A 25,925-nucleotide genomic window follows, 5' to 3' on the forward strand; every position below is an offset into this window, starting at 1 on the left:
ATGCAACCTCTGCTTGGTGACCACCGACATTGTGAATGAGGGCACATGGTGTGGGCTCACTCAAGCCACTTATAGTATCATGATCCTCATCCGGACCCATCCGCTTTGGATTTAGATCATCATCTTCACTGTATACTAAGGGAGCATCATTTAGCCCTTTAGCTGCCTCAGAGGCAGACGCACAATTGCTCCTCCGGCCAGGTGCAGGGCTTGTGTTCCTAGAAAGTGGCATAATCTGCAATCCCTATTTTGCAAGCATTGATAAGATGTCCTGGGTCACCTCAGCTCTTAGTTCGTCCTTTATTGTCTGCAAGTCCGCTGAGCTGATTTTTCTCCTCTTCCTGTACATACTCAAGTGCCCAGGCCATGCTTCCTTCCAGCCATTGTAGCTAGAGACACCCCGCACGCGGCCGGGTTGCTCGGGACCCAAGCATTGAGTTAGCACATCATTCTCCCTGGTCCAAGTGACACCGGAAGTGTAACACCCGGTTTATAAAAGGACATAAACCGAGCAATCATATACGTGCCAGGATCAAGTCACACATATATACAACAGAATGAACAATATATCACAGCACATATCACGTAAAAGATATAATAAAGCGAGTACAAATGTTATTTATTACATTAATGACAAAAATGTCTGATACAGCGGAAGCGAAGTACAAATACGATAAAACTCTCCGAAGCTGAGCAGGGCACCACAAGGACGTCGACTAGGAGATGAACGCCTAGAAGTCCTCGTAGTCCTGGTAGCGCTATGCGAACTCCCTCGCGTCGGCAGGAACTGAGCAGCAGTAGAGTATCCCCAAGAGGAAAAAGAGTAGAGTAGGCAAGAGTGAGTACACAACTTGTACTCAACAAGTATAACACAAACTATGAGGCTCTAGGTTGGCTGACTGACTGCATTAGCTTTTAAGTCTTGGCAAAATTTTATTAAAGCTATTTATTACAAGTTGATGAATTACCATAAACCCGGTTACATAGTAAATAATCAAAATTAATCATGTTACTACTGAGAACCAAACCGAAACCACCAAGGTAACCCCGAGAGGCACCCCCCGTAGGCCGGCTGACAGCTCTGGCCCGCGTGCCAGCCTCCATCCGCCCGCGCCTGCACGTCACCCGCTCACCCTGCGCCCTCACTGACAGCCTGGTCCCACGCGCCAGCGCCCCTCTTCCCTTCTTCTTCCCCGCGCCGACCGGTCTCTGTTCCACTCCGCCCTGCTCTGCTCCGCTCGACCCACCTCTGCACTGTGGGCCATCCTGGCTCTTGCAAGCCCACCGGTCAGCGCCACCGCACCCTCCTCATCTAGAAGCCATGCTCCGCGCCCGGGATCACGCCGAGCGGTTGGCGTGATCCGCTTTCCCCGCCGAGCAGCACCCGGCCGTGATCTCCGCCTTGACAGCGCCAGGCACGCATGCCCAGGAACCCGGGTTCCTTTATTTGGTGCTCGCGGACCCTCCTGCGCTCCATTCCCATCTACGGCCGCCGCCCAGAACCCCAGCGCCGCTGCCCTGTTCCGCTCTGCCGTGTCCCGTACGCTGCGCCACCGCGAAACCACCGCCCCGCTGTACCTCCACCCTTGCCAAGCATCCCAGGAGCTTAGCCTTGCCGCCAGGACGTCCCTCGAGCCCTCCATCCTCGACCACACCCTTTGCAGCGCCGGAATCGTGCCAGGAACCGCCGCGCAGGTGAGCTCGGAGCTCGCCGCAATTGCTCGCCGCCGGTGACGTTTTGACCCCCCTGACCTTCCTAGTTTTAGCGCCCGCAGTCCAGAGACTTTGGTTTTGCACGTTAGCCCCTGGATCTAGCCGTTAATTATGTTTATGCACTCGGTTTTTGCAGGAAAACCCCCTGGAACCTTAGTTTTCTTGCAGTTTAGTCCCTGAACCTTGTTTTAGCTCTAGTTTTTGCGTTTTAGCCCCGTTTTAGGCGTTCTTTATATCCACGGGATCGTTGTAATGCGTAGAATAGTTTTAGACTAGTTTAGTGTGCTGTTTTTATGTATTGATGTACTATTTCTTAGCTTTTGTTAGTGTTTTCTTGTATGCTTATTGTTGTGCATTGTTTTTGGCCATGTGTTCATGAGTAGACGTTAAGCTACCGGAGGAGCCCCAGTACCAGTACCCGGAGCAGCCGTCTTTTGACCAGTTTGAGCAACAGCAGGAGCAGTACGAGGAAGGCAAGTATAACATGAACAACCTATCACTTTTAAATACAATTTCATACTGCATTTTAATACTGTATGCCTATAAGGACTTTCCTAGCCACTTTATATCCTTTATATATTACCTTGGGTTGCATTTTGGTTAGTTGTACTAGGTGCCGCGCTATAACACACTGGGTCCTTTTTAATTAATTTGATTAATGGTTTATGCAACTTAATTCTGAGAGTGGCCCTCTGTGTGGCTTGAGTGGCTCACGTCTCGTTAAAATTGGTTTTGTTAGAAACATGGTTTAGGGGGCCAGCACGGTGCTTACTGCCTGGTTGGCCACTCTCCATAAGGACCGGTTCATAGAGTGACAACCTGGGACAACAGCGCTACCACAAGACTGGAATGGGACGGTCTTGGCGTAATAATTAGGTCTTTTTGGTTTGGAGTAACTTACCGACGGGGCAAGGGTGGTAAGCTTCTATGTCCCTCGTACTGAGTGGCCTCGTCGATGACGCCCACTAGACCTGCTCCATAGTCGCCGATCCAACCCTCGCGGTTACTCCTTACCAACGAGATTCTTTGTAAATGCCTCGTAGTGAGTTTGCTAGTCATCTCACCTAAGGAAGTGTGATGAACAACTAGCGTAGCTCACGACTTGTGGGTAAAGATGTGCAATCTCTGCAGAGTGTAAAACTGGTATACTAGCCGTGCTCACGGTTATGAGTGGCCCAGATCCTCCTTTTGATTAGTGGGGTTATCTCCTTCCGACGAGGGGGTGCCTCTCGGGGTTACCTTGGTGGTTTCGGTTTGGTTCTCAGTAGTAACATGATTAATTTTGATTATTTACTATGTAACCGGGTTTATGGTAATTCATCAACTTGTAGTAAATAACTTTAATAAAATTTTGCCAAGACTTAAAAGCTAATGCAGTCAGTCAGCCAACCTAGAGCCTCATAGTTTGTGTTATACTTGTTGAGTACAAGTTGTGTACTCACTCTTGCCTACTCTACTCTTTTTCCTCTTGGGGATACTCTACTGCTACTCAGTTCCTGCCGACGCGAGGGAGTTCGCACAGCGCTACCAGGACTACGAGGACTTCTAGGCGTTCGTCTCCCAGTCGACGTCCCTGTGGTGCCCTGCTCAGCTTCGGAGAGTTTTATCGTATTTGTACTTCGCTTCCGCTGTATCAGACATTTTTGTCATTAATGTAATAAATAACATTCGTACTCGCTTTATTATATCTTTTACGTGATATGTGCTATGATATATTGTTCATTCTGTTGTATATACGTGTGACTTGATCCTGGCACGTATATGATTGCTCGGTTTATGTCCTTTTATAAACCGGGTGTTACAGGAAGCTTCAGCATGTGCTTGCTTTTCTTGGATTTCTTTGGACAGCCTCTCAGTGTCCTCTGTCTTCCACTTAATATGAGCAGCACCTTCTGATATCACCAGCTTACTCCTTGCGTACGTGTGCGTGCGGCACGTATGGCGGGGCGCAGGCCGTGGAATTGTGTGCGGTGGCCGGCCGGCACGACGCGCAGCAACCTTAAGGATGCGTCCAGGCCCTCGACGGCCGGCGCTAGGCTCTGCTACCGGCCGGCTGGCCAGCGAGCGGCGGCGTACGTGAGAACGGGCAGGGTAGCGACAAAAGCGGAAGGTGGTCTGAATGTCTGAAGAAAACGATAGGAGACGCGTAAAGATAAGCAAGAGTCTCCTTTGAACATAATTTTAGGAGACGCCGGTTATAGAACAGCGTCTCCTTTGATAGCACAACAAAGGAGATGCGGATATATTACAAGCGTCTCCTTTTACGAGAGATATAGGAGACGCGGGTTTCTATTGGAGACTCGTATTGAGAAAACGTGTCTCCTATTGTTTAACAAATAGGAGATGCGTGTTTAGTACACGCGTCGCCTAAACCCTGGGAGATGCGGCTTTCCCACCCGCGTCTCCTATTTACGTACATAGGAGACGCGGGTTATCCATCCTACCTGGGAGAGAAATCATAGGAGACGCTTCGGTTCAACCCGCGTCTCCTATATGTCAAAGGAGACGCGTCGGAACGCCGCGTCTCCTAATGATGTCTCCTTTTATGCTTTCTTACATAGTGGGGAGTGGGAGGGGAATTTGCAAAAGAGTAATTACCCAATTCAAAAGCGGACGGTTAATTATAAAATTATCTAATTCCCCATGCCCTTGAATGTTGATCCGGTGGTCCAGATTGGAGTTTGCACGAAAAAAAATAGTTTACACCTGATATGTTCCTTTTTTAAATCCTCGATAATACGATAGTACCAGACAAGTTGTGATTCCTTTTGTTTTCTGCTTCCCCCTCAATTTCCCTACTTTTATAAGTTTATTAAAACAAAAAAATCAGAGGATTAAACTGGACGCTACTGGCTAATTAAGATAGATTATAGATATATACAAGGCGATTAGCGTGGCAGCGAGTCGTTAATCATGTGGCGTTTGTGAACGAAAGACGTATGCATAATCCGTGTCCACATGTGCCCAATATAAACTAATGCCATCTTAATTAGATTTAATCATGTTTAGAATGGTCAATTAGTCAAATGTGACTAAATTACGCACGGAACAGATAAGTGCAGCTTGCAGGTTAAGACTAATACCAAAATATGTACTCCCCTATCTCAAAATAAAATCATCCTAAAAATTCTAGGACAAATTAATTAACAAGAAGGTAAAATGACCATTTTTGCTTCTATTTATTATTCATATTTAGTGATTCTTACATGCATGTGTACTTTCTAAATAATAGGGTAAGATGTACTTTCTTACATGCAACTTTTATTATTCTTTATTCTTTAGATTTTTTATTTTATTTCAGTGCTCACTACGGGGCCACCTAAACTGGTGAACAATACAATTTTCCATGCTAATTTTGCTTTTTTGAGTGGATTGAAAAGGTTTTCTTTCGATGCTGGCACGCAAGCACGTACTGGGCATCTCTATCCCAATCAGGTTAATCTAATAAGTTTGTTCTAGCCTGCCTTTTGCTGTATATATGATAGCAAAAGAAATAGCCTTATTATTATACACAGATCCTGTTTCAGCTTTTCTAAACATCTAGGCCGGCCGGACTGAAGTTTCTGAAGGTAGGAGCTAGGTAGTAGCAGGCTCCCTTTAGCGCCTGCCGAACAGTGACGAAGCACTACTATATCTCAGCTAGCTTGCAGCAGGCACGCACGGCTGTTGAATTATTTTTTCTTTTCTCTATCTTATTTGGGGGTGAAAGCAACTATATTTTATATAACAAAATCAGCCGCAATTAGTCTCGGAAAGCTGATACACATGCAGCTAAACTATCCAGCATGCACAGCGTGCTGCTGTTTTCTAACCACATTATTGCTCGCAACTGAAAACGCCCCAACCAATTAACTATGGAGATCAGCCTGCCCTTTGCCTCTGAGTGTTAGGTGCTGTTCCCTTTAAGGAGTTTTGCGAGGATCGGATGCTGCAAATCTCAATATATAAACCCTTTTAAAATTAGCACAAAAATTAGACAGATCGATTAGTATATCATCAACTGATGGATGGTGATGCTGTGTCTACATCTTCTTCAACTTCTCACTACTACAAAAAACGGTTTTTAGGAACGGGTGCGGTACCCGCCCCTTCTTCTCGCAACTCCCTCACCCACCCACCCTGGAAATAGGATGGGTGAGGGAGTGACCCGTCCCTAAAAATATTTTTCTAAGGTAGTTTTTTTTATGGCAAGGTAGGTTTTTTTTACTACAGTATAGTAGACTTGCTTCTTTTGTAGGAGCGAGTTATATTTTGACCCGCCGCTCCTGCCCTGGACTAGAATAATATTGAGATGTTCCTACAAATCATCTTTGTAGCAGTGTGTGTACGTGTTGCAGTTTTGCGTTCTGATAAAAGCAGTATTTAAAAAAAGCCTGAGCTGATGCTGCATTATCTTATGAGATTTTCAGCCCGGCCTAGACTACAGTGTCCGCAACTTTTCCATCGGTCGATGCGTGTCACCATTGTCATCGCCACGCCCATGCAAGGGCGCCGGGGATCCAGCACGTGAAACCGAAATCTACGACCGGAACTGTAGCAGCAGCAAGTGGCAAATATGCAGGTGATGCCCTCCCTGATCGATAACATATGTGCCAGTGTGTGGTTTGTGTTCGATCGAGGACGATCCTTTCCACCTACTCTGCGATCCCCACCCACACCCCATGTCCGAGCCAGCCGAGTCGGATCCATGCAGCAACCAGCGAAGCTTCTGATTCCCGAGATCGCCGAGAAGATTTGCTCCCCATCTCGCCCTCCCCTCCAACCAATACTAAACCCATTCCCCTCCAATCCCTTTCAGATAATCGCACGTACATGCTGTCATGCGCGTATGGCTTTATTAGTTTTATTATTTATTGTGCTTTGGCACTTGGAAATTCTCTCTTCTTCCAAGTCTCTCCCTCCACCAGTTTCTGGTTGTATATTGCTGCTTTTGTTCAGTTATTGTATCATCAAATGGGATGTGCTGTAGCTAGTAGCAGGAACGTGGTTTTCACTCAGCTTCATAGTTTAGAGATAGAGAGTTGGTAAACAGTACCAGGCAAGAAAACATCACCTGATAGTATAGTGGAAGTCCATACTATCATTTCAACCTCTCGAATCCGTGTGAGTTCTTTAATTTCTTTCCTCTTTGTGCTAGGATTTGACACAACGTCAAGTATCCAAGACCCCAGATTTTCAGTTCACTTACTGGACAAGAAGCATTTCTTAATTAATTAAAGGCAGCTAGCTCTATGAATCATTATTATTGGAAGGACGAGAGTGTATTAGTAACGAACAAAATTTATATGCACCCTTGTTTCTGGCTCTGGGCTAAGCTAGTTCCATGTAAATTTGAGGAGCTTCATTCGTAATTACTCTCGAAGTTTGTCAATGGTGCATTTTAATTTGCTGACAAAGATGCCCAAGATCGTCTCCGAGCCTATCAAAATCAAGGAGCCAAATTTAGTTGTTATCTCCTTTTGTTCTAGTGATAATGTTTGTGGCGCACATGGTGGTGATTATCTATGCTAGTGAGCCATGCCACTACATGGATTAAATTAATGAATCCAATAAAATATTGACAAAAATCTGCTGTCTCCTTTTAACTAATGGGGGTATTGGACGTGTAAGGCGATCTCTCGCTTTCGCTTTAAGAGGCTTCTTTGCACCACCCATCTCCTCCTTTCTTTCTAGCTTAATTGCTCCCATTTCTTGGTCTTCTTCTAGCTAGGTCTAGCCATCTATCTAGCTAGCAGTACCAGCAACCAACAAGGGGCCGGCCGGGATCCATGAGTGCAAGCAACTCCGGGTCCGGGGACAGCATGGAATGGGGAAGGGGAAGATCATCTGGCTCCAGGAAGGGAAAGAGGGGCGGCAACAGCAGCTCTGACAAGCCGAGGCAGCCGCAGCGAGGGCTCGGAGTAGCGCAGCTGGAGAAGATCAGGATACAAAGTGAGATGGCCGAGTACTTGCACCACCCTCTTGGCCAGCCGCCTCCGATCCACAGAACTGGTAGCTTCAACTTGGTAATCGTTCGGTCATATGTGATAATTTGATTCCGTGGTTTTTGGTTGGGTCCGTATATATTGTTCCTGATTTGATGTGATGATTTTGTATATATGTAATTGATTGATTGAGCAGGAAGAACCGCGGTTCCCTCACTCGCTGCCGTCGTCTCCTTCCTCCACCTTCCATGCTAACATCGGTGTTTCATCTTCGTCCCCAATTCATCATCCAAATCTTGCGGTACATCTTATTAATTAATGCGACTGTTTTTTTTTGTATATATAGTAGTTCAACGAGTGTATGAAGAACTATATATGTACTAGCAGAGACCATTCAAATTAGCTTACGAAAGCATTGTATGCTGTTGCTATTTTCTGAATTTCTATGTATACATTAATTCAGATATATATTCCATGATTACCAGACCGGGATAAATATTCATACTTTTCTTTTGATAAATTAGTTGATCACTATATATGCAGAACGACATGAGATCAGAAAAGCTGGCAAAAATGGTCTTGTTGCCCCCCCCCCCCCCCCAAATTTTTTTTGGAGGGGGGGGGTGTCTTCGGTGCTTTTGCATGTACTTCTGTACTAGTAAACCAAGAATGCATCATATATTATTACTTTTGGGCCAAGGAATGATAAATCATGTATGAAGCCTAAAAGATGAACAAGAATGCATATATATAATATAATTATTCCAAGCACCGAAAGATGAACAAAGAGAGTATCATTGCAGATCAAGAGATTTTATTCTGCCATGCACGTGATGCCTTAGCCAGCTGGCTGCCTGGCTGCATATCTCACAGCAGCTGGTGTGGCGACCTAACCTCAATTATGTGCCATGTACGCAGATGGCCTATGGAGAGAGATCAGGAGACATAAGATATGGTGCATTTCAAACCAATCCCATCATCAGGTGAGTCGTATATGTGAAAGGAGTCAAAGCTTCATGTCTACCAGCTGAACTTGTGGTCATATCAAAGACGATCTAGACACCGATAATGCATTGACATATGAGCATGCATGTATTTCCTATATGTATGTACATTCAGGTCACCCAATTACCATGGCGCCATGTATGGTTCAGAAGCACATTATTCCCATCCAAACAACGTCACATTGCCGCTCTTCGAACCTGAGGTACTTATGTTTGATGTAATTAATATATGTGCTAGTGTAAAAGAAGTTTCTGTTTTCTCAGTAACTTATTGGTGAATGGTGTACGTGTTGCCAACTTCTCTTCTGCAGGAATCCGTTTGCTTGAATAGACCATACGATCTAAATCAAACAGTGGACTCGCCGAACTTAGATGACCAAGAGGTAGACCTCGAGCTCAAGCTGTGATCGAAAATATGCAGGCCCGCCTCTACCTCAGTTAAGCTATATGCCTGATTATTTGTGCCACAAGAACTAGAGTGCTTGCAGCCTTGTGTGTAATGCATGCATGGGATCATAAATGAGAAAAAGGGTATGCACATGCGCAATTCTTTGAATCAGTGCACCGTGTGACGATGTGTAACTGAGTTACTGAAACTATGGACAACCAGCAGCTGGACTTGGTGATGCTGGCTAGCTAGTTAATTTGTAGAATTGTGTAAACATTGGCAGCATAGAATTGAATTAGTAGTTTTCTCACAGTGATGTCGCAATCTATCCATGGATACGCGATCATTCATCGACATTGCTCAATTCAGAAATGCAGAATATTGGTGCATCCTCTCGGTCCATACCAGAATAATCCTGATAAAGAAAATTATGCAAAGATATATAGCTGCTACTGATGAGAATGGCGCTGATGAATGTTCCATGGTGTCGTCGCACCGTACACACACAGAAAAATTTGCATGCATGCAGATTTTCATCAAGACAATCTGCATCAATGTGCAGTTCTGTACGTGTGTGCATTTGCATATTTTGATGCTCGTAATACGCGCTTTCTCAGTTTTAACTGTACGTGGGATTGGAACATTTTGCCTGCTATAGCTATCTTGTACATGCATGATGTTGGCGACGATTTCTTATATACATCCTCTTATGAAATGCTTGCATTCAAATGGATATGTTTGTATCTACCTTTTGATAATTCTTAACAATCTTAGTTACATTGTGACACACAAAAAAAAGTTACATTGTGCATATCAAAGACTTTCATGAATGGATGGGATCACAATCTTTTATATTCTCCCTCCGTCCTAAATTACAATCCATTTTGACTTTTTAGATACATACTATGTATCTAGATATAGTGTACATCTATGTGCATAACAAAATATATGTATCTAGAAAAAACAGAACGAATTTTAATTTGGGGCGGAGGTGGTATATGCAAGGTGGTGTTTTTGTTAAAAAATAATTAAGAATCCATGCACGTGCTCTCTGAAAAAAAAAGAATTATGCGCACTGTAATTATCACATGCGTGAACCTAATCTCTCTTAAATGTAGCTCGTGCTAGCTAGCTAAATATGAATTTCATGATCGAGTGTGTACAGATATTTATAAAACTTTGCACCTTTGAGTACTGACAGTGCAGCGCTTCGATATCTATCAACCTGCGTGTACCTGAACCGGGCTAGCAATTATATGTATATAGAAAATACATTAATAATAGAACCTCTTCATAAGTATCCTATGATTTAGTGCGCTTTTCTTATTGTATTCTTCTTATATTGAATCAGAGTCTCTTGTGCAATAAGATATTTTTCTTGGCCACTAGCTCTTCCTCATATATAACGTTCATGATATTTGTTACGGAAAATGCTTCAAACTAAAAGACCAAATATCTATATAACCTATATAGACTAAGGATAATTTACATCTATTTCTCTGCGACCACGTTAAGCCACGCCACTTCTATTTTCATTACTGTCAGATCATCGATGTCCTCTAAAATCCATACGTCCATGTATCATCCCCTCATCCTCCACCAGCATTAACCATAATGATCATAATCCTCCACTAGCATTATCCATAATGATCATAACTTGAATGCCACTACTAATAGCATTTCAGCTCATCGTCTGACTTCTCTACTCCCTTCCTACAACTATAAAAGGCGCCTATCCTCTCATAGTTTATCAAAAAATTCTCTTAAATCCCGCAGCAATGCGCGGGGAATCACCTAGTATATTTGTATAATTGAGTTACAGTAACCATGTTATCCAACTCCTTTAAGTGATTTAATGAGCCATTCATTCGTTGCCCTGTTTACAATCTCCAGTAGTGGAAGTGTGATTTTATAATAGTGCATGCTTGAACTGGCGAAGTGAAAAAAAATGCGACTTCTAGCTTTTTCCAGGAAAAAGGCTGCAAGATCACAAAATCATGGCGATCTATTATACGTGTAATCTGACACTGATCGATATCAGAATGTTGTCCTTCTTGCCTGGCCTTTCTTGTACACGCATATGATCGGTAGCTAGCGATGAAAGGCTATAGGATATTATATTGATTGGCGATACGGGTACTACACACACCCCTGTCATCAGTCTCTCCAATTATCGTGTCTGAATTGAAAGTAGCGAGAAGACTACTCAATCCAACGGTACACAGACGTTGAGAGAAGCCTTAGCTAGCTGGCGGCTTTCAGTGTGCTGCATGCGTACGCGGAGATCTCAACGCACGAGATAGCTTTGCAAGTTGCAACCCCCCATATCCTCAAGCTGCAGTATTAAACTAGCCAATGATCCAAGTAATCATCCCATGCATGCAGGTTCGTAATTGGGATTTTTGAACAAGTCTCCTCCTAAAAAGAACTAAAGAAGTCGAGGTTATTAGTTCGAAAGCAGGAAGGGACGCGCGCTCTTCCTGCAACTTGCTCAAAGCTAAGCAACCGCGCCAAATAAAAGGAGGCTCCAATCCGACTCCGGATCGTATACAAAATGGCACCGATATGCATACATATGTTAATACCACGCTCCTAATCGTGTAATGTAATTGTGTGTAGAGAAGTTGCGACGACGACATCGCTGGCCCACTGCACACAGCTGCATGCTAAATCATGGTGCCAGAAGTGCAAGGATGCCAGTGTGCATATACATGCCTGCCGGCCTGCTGGCTGCTGCCGGCCCTGTTGCAGGCGGCAGAGGCAAGTTGCGAAAAGGCTCGCACTGTAGAGAGGACCCCGGCCGCATCGCCGGCAATTTTTTGCTTCCTGCATTTGCAGCCGCAACTGCGCGAGTGTCTGTACTCGAGAAGTCGACCGACGAGAGGCGACCAATAATGCTACGTCTTCTATTTGCCATCATTGTTAAGCAACCCTTGATTTTTTTTCACTAAGGGCCACGCCCGAATCTCATTACTTAAGAAGCAACGAAATTACAAGATAATCCAGGTTCAGAGTTTGAGCAAACTACGAAAGTAAAACCACAGAGACAGAGCTCCAGCTCACGGCAGACAGTTTGGCAACAAGGCCAGGCGAAACAAAAGAACTACTACACAAACTCAGCTCACGGCAGACAGTTTGTTTCGGCAGACAGGTTAAGCAACCCTTGATAGATCATGAGTACATCTTAGTTAGTCTGCCAGGTGCTCACCGGCCGCTTCCCCGTCCATCTTTCCGGAAACCCCTCGGGCGGCCGGCCAAGCGTCAGCCGCTGCTGGCTGCTGCTGCACAGGGCCTAGACGCTAGAAAAGGTGTCCGACATGGACGAAGATAACGCGCGACGGTCGCACGGTGTGGGAGGGCGCGAGCCGTCGCTGTCGGCAGAGTAGGTGGTGGTGTGTTTCCAAAAAAATAGAGTCCATATATTTTTCTAGAAAAAAATAATTTATCTCCACCATACGATTTCTATTTTTGAAACCGTTTGCAACATTACGTTCTGTGCGACGAGAGGAACAAAACTAGATCCCACTTGCATATATTTTGATGATATTTTTCACTCGTGCCAAGTTATTATATTCTATCACATAAGTTGTCAATGTGTCTACACATAAGTTGCCACACTTGTAAAATAAGAGTTGCAACAAAAAATAGCATTTTTTGTTTAAGTTGTCAAAAAAATTTATCATGAAATCATAATTTGTTATGCACAGGAGTTGTCACAAAGACCAGAAAAAGTGTCATGCACATGAGTTGCAGAAAAAAAATCTTATACAAAGTTGCCACACTTGTAATATAGAAGTTGCCAGAGAACAGAAGGTGTCTTATACATAAGTTGCCACAAACACAGAAGAATGTCGTAAACATGAGTTGCTACACATATAACACATAATTTGCTACAAATACATAAGGATGTCCTATACATAAGTTGTCACATGAGTTGTTGGTGGACACTCTGTTTTTATGACAAACTCATATAAATGAAATGCTATTTTTATGGCAATTTGTATATTAGAACTGTGACAATCTATGTATGCAATACTGTGCAACTTATGTTATAGCATATAGCAATTTGACACTGTTGCAAAACATCATCGAAACATATGTAAGTGGGATCTAGTTTTATTCGACTCGTCGAGTAGAACACTATGATGCAATCAGTTCTCAAAACGGAGCTCATATGAGTGAGATAAAATATTTTTTAGTTAGAGAAAGAGATGGGCTCCGTACAGCGGCCCGTCATCCCCTCGCAGGCCGTAGCAGACCACCGTGGTCGGGCGGCTTTTTTATTTTTATATTTTTTAAAAATGTTTTTTACAGAAATATATTTTCGGTTTCACATTTTACAGTTTTATACCCCTACCGCCCGGCAGGGGGGCGGCAGGGACCTATATGTAAATGAATATATTTTTTTTGCACGGAGGCCCCTGGTGGGAGCCTACCCCCCCCCCCCCCCCCCCCCGCCGGGCGGCAGGCGCCCGCCGCCCGGTGGAGGGGCGGCAGGCAGCCCGCCCGGCCGGCAGGGGGGCGGCAGACTCCCCCCCCCCCCCCCAATATAAAAGCTGAGCCCCTTCCCTCGCACCCTCATTTCCTGCCCACGAGATCCAGAGAGGGGAGAGGGAGAAAGGAGGGGTGAGGGAGGTAATTCCACTGGCGAAGCCCTGCCGGATTTTGGATCCGAACCGCAGGTAACCAATATTTCTCAACTTTCTCATTGAAAATTTTTTGTATGTTTAATTCTATGATTAGTATTTTTTATTATTGCAAGCACTTAGGGTTCGGATTAGTGGTTATAATTGAAGTCATACCATGTTTCTAGATATTGGATTAATTAAAATAAAGTCTTTGGATGGCCAGATATGTCGAGTAAGGTGGTGTTTCAAGTTCATTACGGTGACTTCTACAGAATTACTCATGATTCCTATAAAGTAAATCTATCAGCATTGCAAAGAAGACAGTGCGGTCTAGAAAAACCCCTAGAGAGGAGTTTTGAGTCCATACGGAAATGTTTTCACAGGAAGTTCAATGTAAATCCAAAGACTCATTTGCTTATGGTTCATACCTTGACTTCCTGGGAAACTAATGAGGATTTCTGGGAGTTGACGCCTTGTTGGCGCTCCTTAAGTATCCATTTTATCCCCTGTTTAACTTTGATAATGGCATGAATTTAATATCAAAATCACTAACCATCCTAACCTCGGCCCAATTATTGGTCGTTTTCGTATTTGCATATATATTTTGGAGGTACTTCGTTTTTGCAGGTTTTTGACCAATTTTGGAACATGAAATGACGAGGCCCATGATCACGTGATGACACGAAGAAAGACGAAGGCCAAAGCCCGAACAAAGGACCGAAGGCCATGATGATTAGAGGCCCGTTTGTGCATATCCACCCTCAAATGAAGCCCAAAGGACAAAGCCCACAAGATAAGATCAAGATACTTCGGGGCTAAGCAAAGCAAAGAGAGATTTAAGGAAGGATTTTCCATCCTATCCTTTTCCTCGAAGAAATCTCGAAGATAACGACGTCTAATGGGGTGCAATCGTGAAAGGCATAAACTCTAGAAGACTCCAGGAGACTTGGGGAGAAAGGAGGACACGAGGCGGCGAAGAAATGGGCCAGGCCGGCCGGCCTGGGTCCATTGGGCCGGCCGGCCCAGCCCCTTTTTGAGGCGGTTCGGCCTCCCCTTTGACCTAGGATTTCATGAGGCTATTTAAAGACCCCTCCCCAAGGTTCACGAGGAGATCAATTCAGGAGACGACACCAAGGAGCAGAGAAGATAGAGGGACACCTCTCGGAGAGCCGAGGGTCGTGCTAGTTGTCTACGGTTTGCCCTAGCCGACTTGGGAACCTTGCAAGGAAGACCACATCGGAGTTCTGGAGCTAGGATCATCAAGATCAAGGTAGGGCCCCGGTTGTGATCTTGTGATGTACAATCATTCATGGTGAAGTTATTTGTGATTCCGAATGTTTAGCGACCATGTTCTCTCTTTCGATTTCGTTCTTTTCTTTGGGTTTGCTTCATCCTAGATCTATTATCGAGATAGATCGCTTAGCATGATCTTGTAGTCATGGTGGCTAGAGGTTCATGGCGGAACTACCAAAGGGGGTTCGACTTGCTTCAGGGTACTTTCGTCCAAAGGGGGGCATCGTGACAGGCGTTGCCACTGAGTAGGTGGGGTATCGAGGGATCGGATTGGAGATTTTGAGTTTAAAGATGCTTTTCATTGAGATTCACATCTATCTTACTTCACTACATCTAGCTGGAACTACAACATATGCATGATCTAGGTGATCTAGATTGGTTATCTCTAACTTTCTCTTGCTACCTTCGGTGTTTGTCGTTTTTAGTAGATTAGATTCGTTTTTCACCATCTCAACACAAAGGAATCTCTATGTTAGTAGATTATTTCTTGTATCTTTGGTTCCGTGGATTGATAAACCTTGGGGGAATACTCTAAGGGAAAAGCTACACGAACCGTGCGCTTGCGGTATACAAATCGGGGGCGCTAAGGAGCGTCAATACGCCTATAAGTAGTACGAAAGAATGGCAATATTAGATGCACGCAACTCTTGAAAGTGGGTGGCCTCTCGCAATGGTAATTCAGATTCACCAGAAGGCCGGTGATTTAGGTGAAGGGTCAACACACACAACATCTGACTGGAATGAAGAGATGGAAGAGGATAAAGAAGAAGAAAACGTGCAAGCTCCAGAACCAGAACCAGAACCACAAGGTTTAGCAGATGAAGGCGAGCGGATACCTGGAATTGTGGAGGACATGGAGAAAGAAGACCAGGATGCGCGAATAATGGAGCAATGTGGGGACTCATCGGACAATGAGGACGATGAGCGCTTCCCAGTGCTAGGTGAATGGCGTGAAGAGGGTTTTGGGAATCTAGTGGTACAAGATATTAGGAGTTTGGAGTTTGAATACAGAGTTAATAAGGTTGTACAAGGGGCAAAGTATCATACCATTGAGGATGTGAAGAATGCTGTGAAGCTCTGGGTTGTATCTCTGAGGAAGGAATTCAGAGTACTGAAGTCTAGCAGCAAAGAATATGAGGTGAGGTGTGCAGATAGAGACTGTACATGGCGAGTGCATGCCTACAAGGGAAAGTTCAAGACACACTGGGAATGTTCAATTGTTACACCACATACTTGTAGATTGACAGGTGTTGTGGGACATCATCGTAATATCACATCAACTTTTGTGGCTAAGAAGATGTATGGGGTGATTCTTGACAAAATGGATTACGAGCCTGCATTGATAATTAGGTACTGGTTTCTTGAACGTCTGAAGAATCACGTTGTTGTTGGAAGGCCTAATGTTTGCCTTATCAGTGATAGACATGCAGGTCTCCTTGCAACTATAAGGCAGCTACAAGAAGGTAGTCCATTTTCACCTCCTATATGGCCAGATGTTGTCAGTAGGTGGTGTGTGAGGCATATGGCTGCTAATTTTTATGAGCGGTTCAAGAACAAGGATCTGATGAATTTGTTCAAGCGATTGTGCGCTCAAAATCAGCAAAGGAAGTTCGATGCTTTGTGGGGTATAATTGATGATATGGGCGCCGAATTGCTTAAGAGTCAGGCCTCATCATCCAGCAGGAGATGTTCTACAGATTCAGTAGTTGGACATTCTAAGCCATTTTCATAGTGGATTGATGGTGCGCCTAAAGAGAAGTGGTCACTTTTGTATGACACAGATGGGAGGCGTTACGGAATCGAGACGACCAACCATGCTGAGTGTTACAATATGGTAATGCATCGTGTTTGTGGATTTCCTCTTGTTGGCATTGTTGAGTTCATCATGTATGAATGTATAAGGTATTTTAGGGAGCTGTACGCATTAGCTGCTTGCTTACTTCATGATCCAGGAGTGCGTTTTTGCAGAAGAGTCAATGAGTACATGGAGAAAAAAATTGAAAAGGCTCGATTTCACTCATTCATATCGATGGGCACAGAGGAGCAAAGATTTGAGGTATCATGCAGGGACAGGACCGGACAGGGTGTCCGCAGACAAAGGGTAATTCAAGAAGTCTTGATAACCATTGACGTGAGGGTGTTCTGCCGATGCCAGAAGCCAAAGGTGCATCACTTACCATGCTCCCAAGTCATCGCGGCTTGTTCTGTATCTGGGTTAGATGGTGCATCATATGTTTCTCAATATTTCACAAAAGAAGCCGCAGCAGAGACTTGGTGTCATGAGATATACGTCATCGGTATTCTAGGCCCATTCACTAAAAAAAAATCATCATCCAATGCTCATCCCTGATCTAGCTACGAAGAGGGGCATAGGCTGACGGCAGACACGTCGTATCCGGAACGGAATGGACGAGTCCGAGGCTGGAATGAAGAAAAACGTTGCAACTTGTGTGAAGCGGACGGTCACACTTACAAGAAGTGCCCACAGCTTTCAGTACCCACTGCTGTTACCGAGGCTGGACCTTCCGGGAATCCAACGGATGGGTTGGCTCCACCTACAAGAATTCGCCGCATGTAGTTGTGCACGACACACCTTCCAATGTATTTGTTTGTACGAAACTAAGTATATTGTGTATGTAGTATGCCTAAATGTTTTGTTTAATTAATTGGCAGTGCATATTTCTATAGAATTTGGTCGTAATGAATGAAACCTTCAATGCAATATCTTATGTGGTATCTTGTTTAACGTTCAATTTAAATTTTGTTCATTGTATCAAATTGGTCAGCCCCAAATGCTTGGACACATGGTTTGTAGCCACCTTTAGCACAAGCACCAATTAAACAAATCAAACAATTCTAAATGCCAGCTCTACTTGACCGAGTCATAGAGCCACACGAGGTTCAAGGTTCACAAAAAAATATAATCATTGCAATCAAACATAGCAAACATATAAGTATTGCAATTAAAGGTAAAGGAGGCCTACCGCCCCGTCACAATTTACTTCACAATCTAGACCGATCAACACCATAACACCATACGATACACATCATGTCATTTCTTGGAGGCCATAGTTCGGGGGGGGGCATGAAGTCATCTAGGTCGTCATCCCAGTTAATAGAACTTGGTGCTGGAGGTGGTGCAGTTTGACTTGATGAACCTCTTGACTTTCCCTTTCTCTCTTTTATGGTTCTACTTTCATGTACAGAGGGAGGAACATAAGGTCTTGGAGGCCATGGTTTGGGGGGCATGAAGTCATCTAGGTCGTCATCCCAGTTAACAGAACTTGGTGTTGGAGGTAGTGCAGTTTGACTTGACGAACCTCCGGTTCTATGTGATTGCGGAGGCAAAGTACTATCACCCGAAGATCTTCCACGCCTCCTTCGTCTTGTTTGCGGCATGAGTCCACCGAAGATACATACCAATTTACGAAAATTTGGTATTGATTTGTTAATCACCTCAGTGTCCTCGGGGTAATCCTTGCATATAATTACACAACAATTTTAAAATTTACGGAATATGGATTACAAATGACTATAGATATTAGATCCGAATGATAGTTACCTTAATGTGCATCTCATACACCTCTGACCGCATCCATATCGTAGAAGTACTTTATACGAAACCAATAACATTAGAATGATTAGCTAGTTCCCATACCCTCATATACATCTTACGGCGTTCTAGCAGGTGTCCCTTTACATCTTGCGTTGTAATACCTCGAAACAATGTGAAATCTTTAAACTTTACTAATTTGGACAACAACATCTCTATCGTACCATCCGCTAATGGATCCAACTTCTTACTGATTACAAGATGTGTCATGATCTTAAGAATTATACTAGATTTTTCTTCGGTCCATGAAAATCCAACAGAATTGGAGGCAGACATTGCCTTATGCTGCAATAGCAATAAGGTACTGTCATTCTAAGTTTACTATTCTATATTTCACTATCCAAAAACTAAATCTATTCTAATTCATAATTATTTTAGAAACAAGTCTATAATAGTTGAGAAATATTAGTTACCTGCAGTTCGGATTCAAAATCCGGTAGGGCTTCACCGGTGGAATTACCTCCCTCACCCCTCCTCTCTCCCATCCCCTCTCTGGATCTCGTGGACAGGAAATGAGGGTGCGAGGGAAGGGGCTCAGCTTTTATATTGGGGGGGGAGTCTGCCGCCCCTCCACCGGGCGGCAGGTGCCTGCCGCCCGGCAGGAGGGCGGCAGGCTCCCGCCAGGGGTCTCCGTGCAAAAAAAATTATATTTATTTACATATAGGTCCCTGCCGCCCCCCTGCCGGGCGGTAGGGGTATAAAACTGTAAAATGTTAAACCAAAAATATATTTATGTAAAAAACGTTTTAAAAAAATATAAAAATAAAAAGCCGCCAAATCTCTATGGCCGTACTGACTCTGCCCAAGGCCGCGTGGGCCGAGCAACTGTTTCGACATTTTTCGCCCTTGGAATCATAATTTGTTATGCACATGAGTTGTCACAGAGACCAGAAAAAGTGTCATGCACATGAGTTGCCTAAAAAAATCTTATACAAAGTTGCCACACTTGTAATATAGAAATTGCCAGAAAACAGGAGGTGTCTTATACATAAGTTGCCACAAACACAGAAGGATGTCGTAAACATAAGTTGCTACACATATAACACATAATTTGCTACAAATACAGAAGGATGTCCTATACATAAGTTGCCACATGAGTTGTTGGTGGACACTCTGTTTTATGACAAACTCATATAAATGAAATGCTATTTTTATGGCAATTTGTATATTAGAACTGTGACAATCTATGTATGCAATACTGTGCAACTTATGTTATAGCATATAGCAATTTGACACTGTTGCAAAACATCATCGAAATATATGTAAGTGGGATCTAATTTTGTTCGACTCGTCGAGTAGAACACTATGGTGCACTCGGTTAAAATATTTTTTAGTAAGAGAAAGAGATGGGCTCCGTACAGCGGCCCGTCATCTCCTCGCAGGCCGTAGCAGACCACCGTGGTCGCGCAGGCACACGCGGGCGCGACTGATCGCGTGTTAGATTTTTCCATCCGACATTCCGACTCCGACCGAGAGAACCGCGCAGGCCGTCAGTCACAAATCTCTGTGGCCCGACTGACTCTGCCCAAGGCCGCGTGGGCCGAGCAACCGTTTCGACATTTTTTCGCCCTTGGGCCGGCCCAGTCGAAATCTCCGCCGCACTCCACCGAACAAATCACTCATCAGCATGCAGTACGTACAGTAACAGCACATCCCTGGAACTCTTTTTTTTTTGAAATATTACATCCCTGGAACTCTGGAAGAAACAAACGGCCTCCAGCGTAAAAAAAAAGAAGAGAGAGCTGTAAATAGCTGGGGGATACTTGCATCTCTGGATCGTGGGGTTTTCGAAATCCTATGAGATTCTTAGTTGTAATTGACGGATCCTGGAAAACAGCTAGCAAGCCACTAGCCAGATTTCAACAGGATCCTGGAAAACTTGAACTGTTCACTTATCAAATAAATTAGCAGGAATGGAAAACTTCCCCATAAGTTTGCCGCGCGTCTATATACATTCTTGATATACATAAGGAAACATTTACAGCACTAGATACATATCCAGAATTTGCATTGATGTCTGTCTTTTTAAAATCATTACAACTTACTATAAACTACATTTACAGGTCTAACAAAGCATGAGCGGAAATATCAACTACGAATATATGCATTTATGGCGGGAGCAAAAGATTGCAGCAAATCAAATTATGAACGTTGAGCTTGAGGCCGGCCACGCGTTTTATACATGGCGGGGCTGGCGCCTGGCGCCGCTATATATACATGGGCTTGCGCCAGTGAAAAATATTGGGGAGCAAAATTGAAGCCGTCGTCCTCTTGCGGTATTGGAAACGATATTGGTTATTTGCACGAATCCAGTAAAAGTTTCTCCTCCGTTTCTAGATCTACTTTTGCATAGACGACGATGCTAACTTGTACTAGTATCTTTTACGGATGCTCTTCGTTCTGTTAATTCTTTGCAGGTACCCATGGCCATGGACGCAAGCAGTTCAAGCAATGGCAGCCGTAGGAACGGCAAAAGGGCCGCTGGCAAGAGCTTCATGGACAGGCTGAGGGAGCCAAAACGGGGGGTGGGGATAGCCAAGCTGGAGAAGATGAGGGTGGAGGAGGAAATGATGAAACAGAAGTACTTACACGAATCCTTTAGAAGGGCACAAATTTCTGGACCTGGTATTGGTATCCAAGGCATGGTAAGTAGCACACCTTTTTTTTTTCTTTTCGCGAAAATTTTCTTTTCGCATGGTTTTTTTATTTTTGTTTTATATGATCATTTTATGAATTACTTATCTGCTTGATTAATTATTACCTGACGCATTTTTACGGGAATTGATCTGTATCAAGTGAAGCATCCATGCATGTTGCATCATCAAGCATCCATGCATGTTGCAATAGATGTGATGAGGGGACATGTATTTCACAACTCTGATGATCTTTGTGATATAATATTTTTTAAAATTAATTCGGAGTAGGGCAATCGAACTGTCCCCCGGCCCATCCAACCCCACTTGCATCTTACTATCCTTGCTATCGTGCTTCAGTTCAATGCCTATATATACAGTCCTTCCATACTTTATGTATATATGAGCCTATCCTTGAGACTTTGTTCAAAACTGAAAGCATTGTCGTTGTTGTTTTTTCTGTTTCTCCAATGTTTGTTTCTTTTTTCAGACTTCTCATGTGTGATGATAATAATAATACTTCTCCCTAGCCTTACATCTTATGCCCTTATTAGCATATACATGTTGGTGTCAAGTAGGGTTGACAGTTGACCCATTTCTGATCTATCGTAGATGTCATATGGACCAAACGGGAACATGCGTGGACTGTTCATCGTTCCCTTGGCCAGGTACACATATATATACATGATCAATTTCCCATATTATTTACACATGTTCTTGGAGTAGGGGACTAATTAACAATTCGGAATAGGGATCATGCATGAGATAATTCTTTGTCTGACCAATGTTTAATATGCAAACAGGCCTCCAAGTCCCTCCGAAGCAGCAGCAGCAGCAGCTAGTGTCAACCATCCAAGCTACACAGTGGCTACTAGAACTCTGCAGCTCTTTCCTGAACATAAGGTACATATATATCCAGATCGTTGTTCTCATTTTTCTAGACTGAATTCATGGTTGACATGCTTCATACAAAGCACAAACCCTGCTGTTGTTCTTTGGTAGTAGCATGAAATACATGTGCTGCTATTTTTTTTTTCTTTTTTGGTCTAAGCAAACCCTAGGCGAATTGAAATGCTCGTGTGAACATTGAATTACTCAAGCTTTGTAGCTAGAGCGGAGCTCAGTATGTGCATGCTATTCAACTGCATAGGGTATAAAACTCATTGATCACGGCTGCGCTCCAATTTTTGCAGGAAAATGAACATGCTGATTCCAAGGAAGAGAGCGACGAGAACCTACCGGTGGAGGAGCCCGCTTGCAAGAACCCCCATGACAATCCACAGGGCCTGGACCTTGAGCTGAGGCTGTGATCCTATAGTCCTTCAAAAAGTCTCTTGAGGAGGGTGGCTCCAACATCTTAGACATGCGTGTCAGAGATCGTGTCCGCTTGAGAGGCTTAACGCATGGTCTTGAGAAGAAGAAAAGAGTTGATTATGTGGATTAGTAATAAGATATATCAGCAAGTAGTAGTCATTTTATTCCCTTCTGTAAGAGTGAGACTTTGTATTATTGTGCTTGTGTTGCTATGCAATGTCGTAATGCGAAATGTGGGATTACCCAAGTCGAGATCAGAAATAGAGCAAGGACTATTGGAAAAAAAATGCGAAATGTGTGCTCATGGAGATTGCCCACGCCTGGTATTTACACTTGCACTGCAGTTGCGGAGTCCAGGTACAGTGGCTTCCCGGCGTCTTTTTTTTTTTTTTGCCGCCCCATGCTCGGGCACGGGATGGTAATTTTACATGCCGTACCTAACCCGACGGATGAGGATACGAGTATAAAATTTTACCCGCGGATATGGCTACGGCATAGAATCTTACCCGTGGGTACCAAAAATAAAAAAATAATATAATGAACTTTTATCATTCGCAAATTTTGTGTCTCATTTTCTTGTGATTGTATGAACTAATTGTGTGAACTAAAAGATGTGAAAATGACATTGACAATTTTGCTTATTATTTTTTAGTGAAGTGTATGATCATTGTTGCATTTTTTATATGAAATACTTAACTAGAATGGAACACATTTACTTACATACAACTACAAAATAGATGCTGTAGATAAAAAAAAAGTGGTGCAAAATGATCCGTTTAGTTCTCTATTTTACTAATATTTTCGTTCGTTTGTATGGGCGATAAATTCAAAATATGCTAGTCTATACAATCAAATGATAGGTTATTTATGCTATCATTAATATATTCGATGGGTACCCGTATCCGAGTGGGTACGAGTACGGGTATAAAACTTTATCCGGTAGACTTCGCAAGTATGGTATGTCTTATATTTTTAGGTATTGTTATGGCAGGGTATTAATTCTACCCGTACTTTACCCGATCCGTTGCCATCCCTAGTCGGACAAGCCCACATACTACGTGGGATGGAATTTTTCCAAAGCAGGGGAAGGATTTTGCATCTCCATTTCTCCGTCCTAGCTTGCTTGATCACCCACCTAGAGATGAAAGAGCCAAATACTGAAACCGTTCTTGGCCCAATCAAGCAACAAGTTACTCTAAACTATGGAAATTTAGCAAAGCAGTTTGGATATGGAACGCGAGACGACGTGACGAAACAGAGCAACGACGACGCGGCGCGCGGCTGCTATATTGGAACGGCCGCTGCGCTTGCGCTCCCGCGAGAACCGCGCGGCCGGCGCCAGCTAGATTTGCCCAGCCAGCGGGGCTAGAAAGAAACCGCGGCCGGCGAGCTAGAGCGACGGAGGCGACCCAAATTTAGTCGCCGGGATAATTAGCGGCGGAGCTTAAAGCTTCCAAATAAGAAGGAATGGAGGCAGCGATCCCTAGCCGGGCCGGTCACGGGAGGAGGCCGGAGGGAAGGGAAAGACCAGCTCCTCGACCTCTCCGCCGCCGCCGCCGCAATGATGGGGTCCCGCGCCGCGGCCTTCGCCGTGGCCGTCCTCCTGCTGGCCTCCCCCGGCGAGGCGTTCTTCGACATCTTCAACATCTTCAGCCCGCGCTCCGACAGCGACTACTTCCAGAACGCCTTCGACGGCCCGGAGGAGCAGGCGGCGCCCGTGCAGACGGAGCAGGAGGAGAAGGGCGCCGCGCCGGCCACCGCCACGGGGCTCACGAGGGTGCCGCCCTCGGGGCCCCTCAGCAAGGCCGCGCAGGACACGGTCCAGGTGGCGGCCGCCAGCGGCGAAGGGCCGGTCGGCGAGTGGACCATCGTGAGCGAGAACTCGGGCGTGTCGCCCATGCACATGGCCGTCATGCGCCACGGCAGGGCCGTCATGTTCGACACCAGCACCACGGGGCGGTCACTCATGCGGCTGCCCCAGGACAACTGCCGCACCGACCCGCGCGCCAAGGAGGAGGGTACCATGGACTGCTGGGCCCACTCCGTCGAGTTCGACTACAACACCGGCGGCCTCCGCCCTCTCAAGATCTTGACGGACACCTGGTGCTCGTCGGGCGCGTTCGACGCGGACGGCAACCTGGTGCAGACCGGGGGCTACTTCGAGGGCGACAAGGTTGTCCGGGTGCTCAGCCCGTGCGAGACCTGCGACTGGCTGGAGCGCCCCAACAGCTTCGCGGAGGGGAGATGGTACGCGACGCAGCAGGTGCTCCCGGACGGCCGGTTCATCGTGTTCGGCGGCCGCCGCGCCTTCGGCTACGAGTTCGTGCCGGCTCCCGGGAGGATGAACGACAAGGCCAACTACATGCCCTTCCTCCGCCAGACCACCGACGACGTGGAGAACAACCTGTACCCGTTCGTGAACCTCCTCCCCAGTGGCAACCTCTTCCTCTTCGCCAACGACCGCTCCGTCATCTTCGACTACCAGGCCGGCAAGATCGTGCGCGAGCTCCCCAAGCTGGCCGGCGGGAGCCGCAACTACCCCGCGTCCGCCATGTCCGCGCTCCTCCCGCTCGACCTCCGCAACGCCACCGGCGACCCCGAGCCAATGGTCATCATCTGCGGCGGGGCGCTCAAGACGGCCTTCCGGTTCGGCGAGAACAACACCTTCAAGCCCGCGCTCCGCGACTGCGCCCGCATCAACCTCGCCGCTCCCGGCGCGCAGTGGGAGACCGAGGACATGCCCGTCGGGCGCGTCATGGGCAACATGCTCATCCTCCCCACCGGCGACCTGCTGCTGCTCAACGGCGCCGCCAAGGGCTGCTCGGGCTGGGGCTTCGCCCGGCAGCCCATCCTGACCCCGATCCTGTACTCGCCGCGCAAGGAGCAGGGGTCGCGGTTCCGGGCGCTGGCCTCGTCCACCATCTCGCGCATGTACCACTCCACGAGCGCCGTGCTGCCCGACGGCAGCGTGCTCGTCGCCGGCGGCAACACCAACGCGGCCTACAACTTCAGCGGCGTCGACTTCCCCACCGAGGTGCGCGTGGAGCGCTTCTCCCCGCCGTACCTGAGCAAGGACCGCGCCGGCAACCGCCCGAGGATCGACGCGGCGTCGGTGCCCGCGGACGGGATGCGCTACGGCTCCCCGTTCACGTTCCGGTTCTCCATGCCCTCCGAGGCCGTGGGCCAGCCGGACGTGAAGGTCACCATGTACGCGCCGCCCTTCACCACGCACGGCTACTCCATGAACCAGCGGATGCTCATCCTGTCGGTGACCACGTTCACCGAGGAGGGCCGGAGCTACACGGTGACCGTGGACGCGCCGGGGAAGCCGGAGCTGGCGCCGCGGGGGTACTACCTGGTCTTCGTGGTGGCCAAGGGCTTGCCGAGCGTGGCTGCGTGGGTGAAGATCATGTGA

General features: G+C 45.8%; 2 protein-coding genes across 2 annotated transcripts; both read left to right on the plus strand.

Moving 5' to 3' along the window:
* The first annotated feature begins 7,408 nt into the window (after positions 1–7,408).
* LOC120668163 (protein SPEAR3-like) lies at positions 7,409–9,339 on the plus strand. Its single transcript, XM_039948075.1, has 5 exons — positions 7,409–7,718; positions 7,831–7,938; positions 8,556–8,620; positions 8,757–8,844; positions 8,953–9,339. The coding sequence occupies exons 1-5, from the start codon at positions 7,482–7,484 to the stop codon at positions 9,046–9,048; spliced, it is 594 nt and encodes a 197-aa protein (XP_039804009.1). The 5' UTR covers positions 7,409–7,481; the 3' UTR covers positions 9,049–9,339.
* Positions 9,340–24,074: 14,735 nt separating this feature from the next.
* On the plus strand, positions 24,075–25,925 carry LOC120667610 (aldehyde oxidase GLOX-like). The gene has a single exon (XM_039947651.1). It carries the CDS (start codon positions 24,075–24,077, stop codon positions 25,923–25,925), a length of 1,851 nt encoding a protein of 616 aa, XP_039803585.1.

Source organism: Panicum virgatum, chromosome 3N (assembly GCF_016808335.1).
Source record: "Panicum virgatum strain AP13 chromosome 3N, P.virgatum_v5, whole genome shotgun sequence".
NCBI lineage: Eukaryota > Viridiplantae > Streptophyta > Magnoliopsida > Poales > Poaceae > Panicum > Panicum virgatum.

Bases quoted from the DNA above. Each gene is read 5' to 3' on its own strand.
- LOC120668163 (XM_039948075.1), top strand. From the start codon at position 7,482: ATGAGTGCAAGCAACTCCGGGTCCGGGGACAGCATGGAATGGGGAAGG. The intron at 7,719-7,830 runs GTAATCGTTCGG...TGATTGATTGAG, and splicing joins GAACTGGTAGCTTCAACTTG to CAGGAAGAACCGCGGTTCCC. The intron at 8,621-8,756 runs GTGAGTCGTATA...ATGTACATTCAG, and splicing joins CAAACCAATCCCATCATCAG to GTCACCCAATTACCATGGCG.
- LOC120667610 (XM_039947651.1), top strand. From the start codon at position 24,075: ATGGGGTCCCGCGCCGCGGCCTTCGCCGTGGCCGTCCTCCTGCTGGCC.